The 7,443-nt window shown below is 39.9% G+C and overlaps 1 protein-coding gene across 1 annotated transcript in view; it reads right to left on the bottom strand.

The window, feature by feature from the left end:
- The window catches only part of LCMT1 (leucine carboxyl methyltransferase 1), a 56,760-nt gene that overhangs the window by 13,969 nt on the left and 35,348 nt on the right, over positions 1 to 7,443 (bottom strand). Inside the window, exon 7 of the mRNA XM_008568466.1 lies at positions 1,999 to 2,101. Within this exon, the coding sequence (XP_008566688.1) occupies positions 1,999 to 2,101 (103 nt within the window). The remainder of the gene's footprint in view (positions 1 to 1,998; positions 2,102 to 7,443) is intronic.

Below are 7,443 nucleotides of genomic sequence, written 5' to 3'. Positions count from 1 at the left end.
AACTGTTTTCACATGCATTCCTTTAGTTAATCTTCAAAACTGTCTTATGAGGTAGTTTTTATCCCAGTTCACAAATGAGTAAACCAAGGCTTAAAAAAAACCCAAACAAATTAAAAAAAACAAAACAAAACAAAAAAACCCAACTGCCCCTATTAAGTAACTAGTAAGTAGGAAAGGTCAAAGTCAAGCTCAGGACAAGATTCCAAGACTCGCACTCTCCTGATACTGAGAGAGTGCCAAGCTTACCCGTGTGTATCGGCTTCAACCAATCTACTACGGACCTTCACTCAGTACCACCTGATGTAAAATATGCACCCCAGAAAACCATGCCCTTGAATATCAAGACTTCCCTCTGCTAAAAGAAGAACATGCCACACAGGACAATCTGTGAACTGTATAAGGAGATCTCCAAAGAGTCATAAATACTCAGTTTACAGTTTACTGACCTTGCTATCTGAACACTCAGCGAGACAAAGACTCAGCACACAAAGCTGGAGTGACAGCACTGGGTCCATTAGAGCCATCGCTAACACTGGGCAGGTGGGTAGCTAAGTCCTAACCATGACAACCCGGCTGGTGCTTCAGGTTAAGCTGGTCAACAGGTACCTCAACATGTAGAGACAACAGCAATATCCACATAAATGAGAGTGAGAAAGACCACCACCTCCCAGAGCTCACCTGTACCTGCATCTGTACTTGTCCCCGCTCCTCCCTGCTCAGAAGAATGGGGTCCTCCCTCCCCTCCAAGGATAGTTAACCTCAGTCCAGGCTCCACAGCTTCCTGGCTCTCCTCTAGGACCTTGTGCTAGCAAGGATCTCCCTAGGTGCTAATTTCTTTCATCTTTTGCCATTGATTTTTTGCTTTCAATTTACACTTTAAAATAACCTTCCCCTCGAAGTCCAGCTTGTGATACTCACCTCATATCTTCTTGAAAATGTCATCTCCACCTGTGTGGACATGTCTATACCTCCCACTGCCTCTTACCTCCAGTCTTATCTTGACCAGCATCATCATGCTAAAACCACACATCTCACTCCCCTCCTCTTCTCCTCACAGGTGTCTACTCTCAAGTACTTGGGGTGAACCCTTAGCGTCCATTTTAAAAACACTTCTGTGATGTATGTATATAATCATAAAATTACCATATTCTAGGGGTTGGATTTTACACATTTGGTATTATTCTGCAACTTGATTTTTTTCCTCAACATTGTTTTCGAGCTTTCTCCACATCGATCTAGGTCATGCATTTTACATTTTATTCATCCGTTCTCCTCCTGATGGACATTTAAGATGTCTCCAATTTTCTGCTACTAAAAACAATGGCTGCAATAAAACTCCTCCTTGTGCATACATGCAAGAATTTCTGGGGGGAAGTGGAACTGCTATGCACGGTAAACAGACAATTTTACTAGAGACTTTCAGATTATTCCTCACAACAGTCGTGCCAAGTTCACTTCCACAGTGGTGTATGGTCATTCCCTAGCCCCAATGTCCTTGTCAACATTTGATATTGTCAACTTTTACATTCTTGCCAACTTGGTGGGAATAAAACAGAATTTCATCTGATTACTACTGAGGTTCAATACCCTTTTCATGTGATATTCCGTTTCTTCTTTGAGCCACATGGTCATTTATCTCTAGCCCATATTTCTATGGAACATTTTTTTTCTATAGAACAGTCATTAATTAACAGTTTTAGATGTTAATCCTTTCCTTACATGTTATGTTTCTATCCATACAATTACCTTCCCTAAAACTTTGCTAATGATATTAGGCACTAGCAGTTTTAAAAAGTAATACAGGTGATTCTGACGTGGAAACAGACTTGAGAAATAGAGCTCCTTAAAATTTCAGAAAACTATTCTAAGTAGCAATGAAATGGTCAAACTTACAGAACAAAAATTGGGACATGGGTATCATGCTGCATTTCCATCTGGCTTTATCCCATAATTAGCATGAAATCATAAAGGTGTAAGAGGTTAAAAAAAAAATCTCACTGTGTATTCATGTTACATTTCTTTAGTTTCTCTTCCAGCTCAGATAGGTCTCGGAGATCTGCTCCAATAATAGCATATCTCTTGGAATTCAATACGTGCCCATCTACAAATGCAAGCAGAGATTATAATTTCAACAGATATTAGTCAAGAACAGATTGCAATTTCGATGGATGTGGCTTTTTTCAAAATTAAGGTAACCTTGTTTCTCCCCACTATAAAAATACAGTTCATTATTTAAAAAAAAAAAATCACATGAGGGTGAAAATTACATTTTGCAAAGATAACTATCAGTGCTTGGTGTACAACATTCCCACCTTTTTTCCTATGTGCTTAAGTTCTTATACACAACAAAAACATATTCTGTTTCTCATCATGCACACATACATACATCCTGGAGAGAGAAAAGAACATGGAACCACCCAATATCTGTTTTGAAAACTGCTTTTCCTACTTAACAATAGCATCAGGGACATCATTCTCTGTAATAATTTCAAAGCATTTCACTGAATAGATAAACTTATTTAGCCAACCCCTAACTGTTGCACATGTGGTATTTCCATGTTTTCTCCATGTTAGGCACTGCAGTGAGCATCTTTGTATATACATCATGAAGTACCTGTCTAATGATTTCTTTAAAGTAGATTATTATGAGCAGAATTAAGCAATCAAAGGTTAAGCCTATATAAATATTGGTACCCAGGTCTGGACAGTTACCTTATTTAGTTAGAGCATGTGCTGATAACACAAAGGTCAAGGGTTTGGATTCCAATACTGGCCAGCCACCAAAAAAAATTTCTTTTTTGGTAAATACTGGTACCCACTGTCAGGCTGCTCTCTAAATATTGTGCCAATTTGTGATATATTCAAAAGAAAATAGTTCATATATTAATGAATTTACAAATAAAATGATGACATTTGCTTTAAACTATTCCAGCGGAGGTGGGATGGAATAGCATACTGTATATGGTGCTTCTTAAGCTCTGGAAGTCATCAGAATCACCCAGCTGGCTGTTAAAACACAGACTTAGAGGCTCCACCCCCTGAGTTTCTGATTCAGTAAGACCTTTCAATAGTAGGACTTGCATTGTTAACATCCCAGATGTTACTCTGGGGACTACACTTTCAGAGCCAATGAAATTATGACTTAGTACAAATGAAATGAGATTGGCAATAGTTAAGTGATGGGTACATGGAGATTCATCAATCTAGTCACAATTAAAAGTTTAATAAAAACCTTTTAAAAAAAAAAAAAAAAAAAGAAAATTTGCTTGGTTGTATACCCCAGGCATTATTTGCTCAGCTTCCTCAAGGGTACAAATCATTCAGCTTCAAAGGAGCTGAACCATCCAAACGCCATCTTGCATACAACTTAGCAATTGGCATATAATTAGCATCTTGCTAATAATTTAGGTTCTTTCAGCTCTGAGGACACTCAGCAAAAAATGCTGAAAAGGCTAAATTATAACATGTAACTAAGTTCTCCCTTATTAACTTGATAACCCCATTTGGCTGATTCAAATACATGTGTCCACACACCATGAGCCAGAATAAATACTCTTAGGAGCCTCTGAGACATGAGGAAAGAAAGAAAGGGCAGGCTGGGAGCCCAAAGTCTGCCCCCGGGGGCCACAAGGCACAAGTCAGAAAACGACTATGAAAACAATTGCCAAATGCCTGTGTGTCTTCTTGCAAATATCAACTACAGTAATAACAAGCATGTCTGGATCTTTTCCTTGACCCCCCCCCCAAAAAAAAAAATCAAAAAGAAAACAAACACACACACCGGAATCTTGAAGCATGTGGTTCCCCAGTACCATGTAGCTGAGGGGAGGCGTATCTCACTCTGATGAGGATCTAAAGTTAGCATGAAAAGCAGCATCTGCACATCATCACGATTACTCTTACAAACTGAGCACAAAGCACAGCAGGGTTGGAGGGAGTCAGTGACTTGGGGCTCACCTGCCACCAACAGTGGCCCAGCCGTATGCCATGGCATGATGGCATACCACACAGGAAGCACTGGACAAGACGGCCTTGAGGTCCCTTAAATGATAGAATTTGGTGACTAACACCACCATCACAATTCAGTTGCTGCTCTTAAGTCAGGGGCTACTTAAAACAGCAGGTTCGTTAATTGTTCTTGAAGGATGCCCTACCATCATTCTGCAGGTAACAGAAAGTACTTGTGAAGGACACGGGCTCAAAGCAAGTTTCAAAGGAGTTTCACTATTCTGGGAAAATATGCCATTTTTATAAAACCCAGCACTGGCAAGGAACCATGGGAGCAACAGGAAAGTTCTGGTTGAGAATGTTTCTGAGAGTTGGTGGGAAAAATAACTTACTCACCAAAATGAAACCCACAATCTTTTTTTTTTCTATATTCTATTTCATAAGTGAACAATGGAAGGGGATTGAAAGCATTTTGTGTGATACTTATAGAAGAACTTTCTAAAGCAACAGAACATGCTCACCCAATTCTGGAAAGTCAATTTACATAGATTTAAAACCTCTGTATTGCTACTAGTAGTTCTTTCTGTGATCAATACTTCTTTAGAGGATTGATTTCTAAGAGGATTTAAGAGGGAGAAGAAGCCCTGAAAATATAACACCATAATATGGTTTAAAAAATAAGAACCAATTTATACATGTCAGAAGGAAAAGACAGTTATGAAAATCTTAATTACTCAGCCTTGGTCATTATCAAATTAAAGCTATAGTTCTCAACCAAGACAACCTTGCCACTAGGGAACTTTGGCAATGTCTGGAGACATTTTTGGTTGTCACACCTGGGGGGTACTCCTGGCATCTAGTGGGTAGAGGCCAGGGACACTGCTAAACACCATGTACAGGAGAACGCACCAGAACAGAATTATCCAGCCCCAGACGTCAACAGTGTTGAGGCTGAAAAACCCTGCATTAAAGTTACACACAAAAATTCAAAGGTCATTAGCCTGTCATGTACAGGAGAACCCACCAGAACAGAATTATCCAGCCCCAGACGTCAATAGTGTTGAGGCTGAAAAACCCTGCATTAAAGTTACACACAAAAATTCAAAGGTCATTAGCCTTTATTAAATTGGTAAAAAACCCTTAAATAGTCCTAATTATTCTCTGATAGGAGAAACTTAACACACTGTGGCTTTCATCCAGGACATAGTCTCCAAGATAAAAACTCTCTTGGGAGTGAATTAGCAGCAGCATGGGCTTTGGTCTCAAACAGCCCTGATATCAAGTTCAACTCTGTCACTTCCTAATCACGTGACTCTGGGCAAGCTACATAACCACTGGAGACTACCTGTCTTTTAATCATAAAATGGAGACAATGTCAACTTCATATGATTATGGTCAGGATTAAGGCAATGTTAAAGCGATGAGCTCCATGGTTACCAGACTGTGTACTGCAGTGTCTTGGGGTGGTGCAGTGAACTCACAGGGGCAGGGCGGGATATTTTAAGTTTTTGAGAGAAACAAATATACTCAACATCAATAAGACCTAAGCAAACTACTAGTTCAAGGCCATCAATTTTAACATTAGATTGTTCTTCATTCCTTTTAATGACATCATATCTTTGCAAAGATAAGTTTTCAGACATGGCTGTGACTGAAAAGTAAGTACTGTGCAAAGTAAGTACTGTGCAAACTTCAATGTGGTATGAGGTGTGGTTTCCAATTCAATTCCAAGGTGAAGTCATGCAGTGCCCAACAGGGGCACACATCTCATCAGTAAGTAACTGTAGTTGTTGAAGAATAAAAAAAAGTTGTATTTGTTCTTTCAATTGATGTGTATTATTTTTCAAATTAATGAGTTGTTAGCACATAAATACTTAAGATGATTAAACCCAACTAACTAATAAACAGAACTGTTGAGTATGTTTTTGGCCTAGGGGCACTGTGAACAAATTACTGAGACACTAGGGCACTGTGAACCAGGACAGGTGGGGACCTCCTGGCCTAGCTCAATGCCTGGTACACAGTAAAGGTCTTCTATGAAGACAGGAGCACAAATGATTAAATCCAGGCAGGTGAGTGAGTGAGCCCAGTTCACAAGTTCCACCCTAATGAACCCAACCCAAATTGCTGAGCCACAAAATTGCGAGCTAAATAGACAGCTGTTGCTCTAAGCCACATGTTTTGCAGTGGTTTGTTGTAGAGAAGAAGCTAACTGACACAGCCTTCAACTGTCTGCCTCATTAAGCTCGTATACCTTGTTATCTTAACCTGGAGAAAGTGTGAGAAAATTGAAGATTTATGCAATGTGACACAGTAGTTAAATAAACACACACACACACAGTGAATCCACAGTGCTGGGTATCATACAACTAATGAACTCTTCCATCACCACTAGGACAGCATTTCAAGAAGTGTTGATCTGAGTGAATCCCATCGATCCCATTCATGATATCTTCAATGACAGACTAATAATTATTATCAAGGACTGCAAAGTGCTCTTTCAGGCCCAAAGATCAAAAAAATAAAAGAGGGTGATGGGAGAAGAGTGTGACAAAAGGCAGCAGGGAGAGGGGGTTGGTCTTCTGCCTGGTGGTCAGGGAGGGACTCTCTGAGAAGGTGGCAGCTGAGCTGAGAGCTAGGTGATAAGAAGGAGCCTGTCAAAGAGGGCAGGAGAGATCCAGGCCAAGGGGACAAGAAGTGGAAAGGCATGAAGGAGAGAGCACATAGGCACAGGGCACATTCAGCAGGAGGTCCCTGCAGCCAGATCATAGTCACTGTGCTTGAAAATAAAATCAGGAAACACAGGCACATTCAGGGGACAGCAGGAGGTCCCTGCAGCCAGATCATAGTCACTGTGCTTGAAAATAAAATCAGGAAACACACAGAGGCCTGATAAGCCATGTGAGTTCTACCAGTAGGAGGTTTTAATCAGGGGGGGTAATAAAACCTGATTTCCTTTGTATTTTTTTTATTTTTATTTATTTATTTTTTTTATTTTGTCAATATACAATGTGGTTGATTATTATGACCTATCACCGAAACCTCCCTCCCTCCTCCCTCTCCCCGCTCTGATTTCCTTTTTAAAAACTAACCTCCTCCCTCTCCCCGCCTCCCTCCCTCCTCCCTCTCCCCGCTCTGATTTCCTTTTTAAAAACTAATTCTGGGGCTGGAGAGTTAGCTTACTTGATTAGAGCGTGGTGCTGACCACACCAAGGTCAAGGGTTCAGATACCCCTATGGGCAAGCTGCCAGAAAAAACTCATTCTGACTGACTTTTCACTGTGTGCTTATTTGTATAGTTTCATTTTTTTTGCCCTGCACAGATTTTAGCTAAAAAAAAAAAAAAAAATACATAATCAATTCTAAGATACATATTTTTCCACATTCTAACATTTCTAAAATCAGGATGCATCCAACAGTCACTGATGATGTGTGATATCTCAAGCCTAATCGTTGGCACCTTTTCTTTCTTATTAACAAATAAATAATGGTGACT

This window comes from Galeopterus variegatus, unplaced genomic scaffold (assembly GCF_000696425.1).
Source record: "Galeopterus variegatus unplaced genomic scaffold, G_variegatus-3.0.2 Scaffold411, whole genome shotgun sequence".
NCBI classification, from domain to species: domain Eukaryota; kingdom Metazoa; phylum Chordata; class Mammalia; order Dermoptera; family Cynocephalidae; genus Galeopterus; species Galeopterus variegatus.
This window is presented reverse-complemented; position numbering and strand designations above follow the sequence as displayed.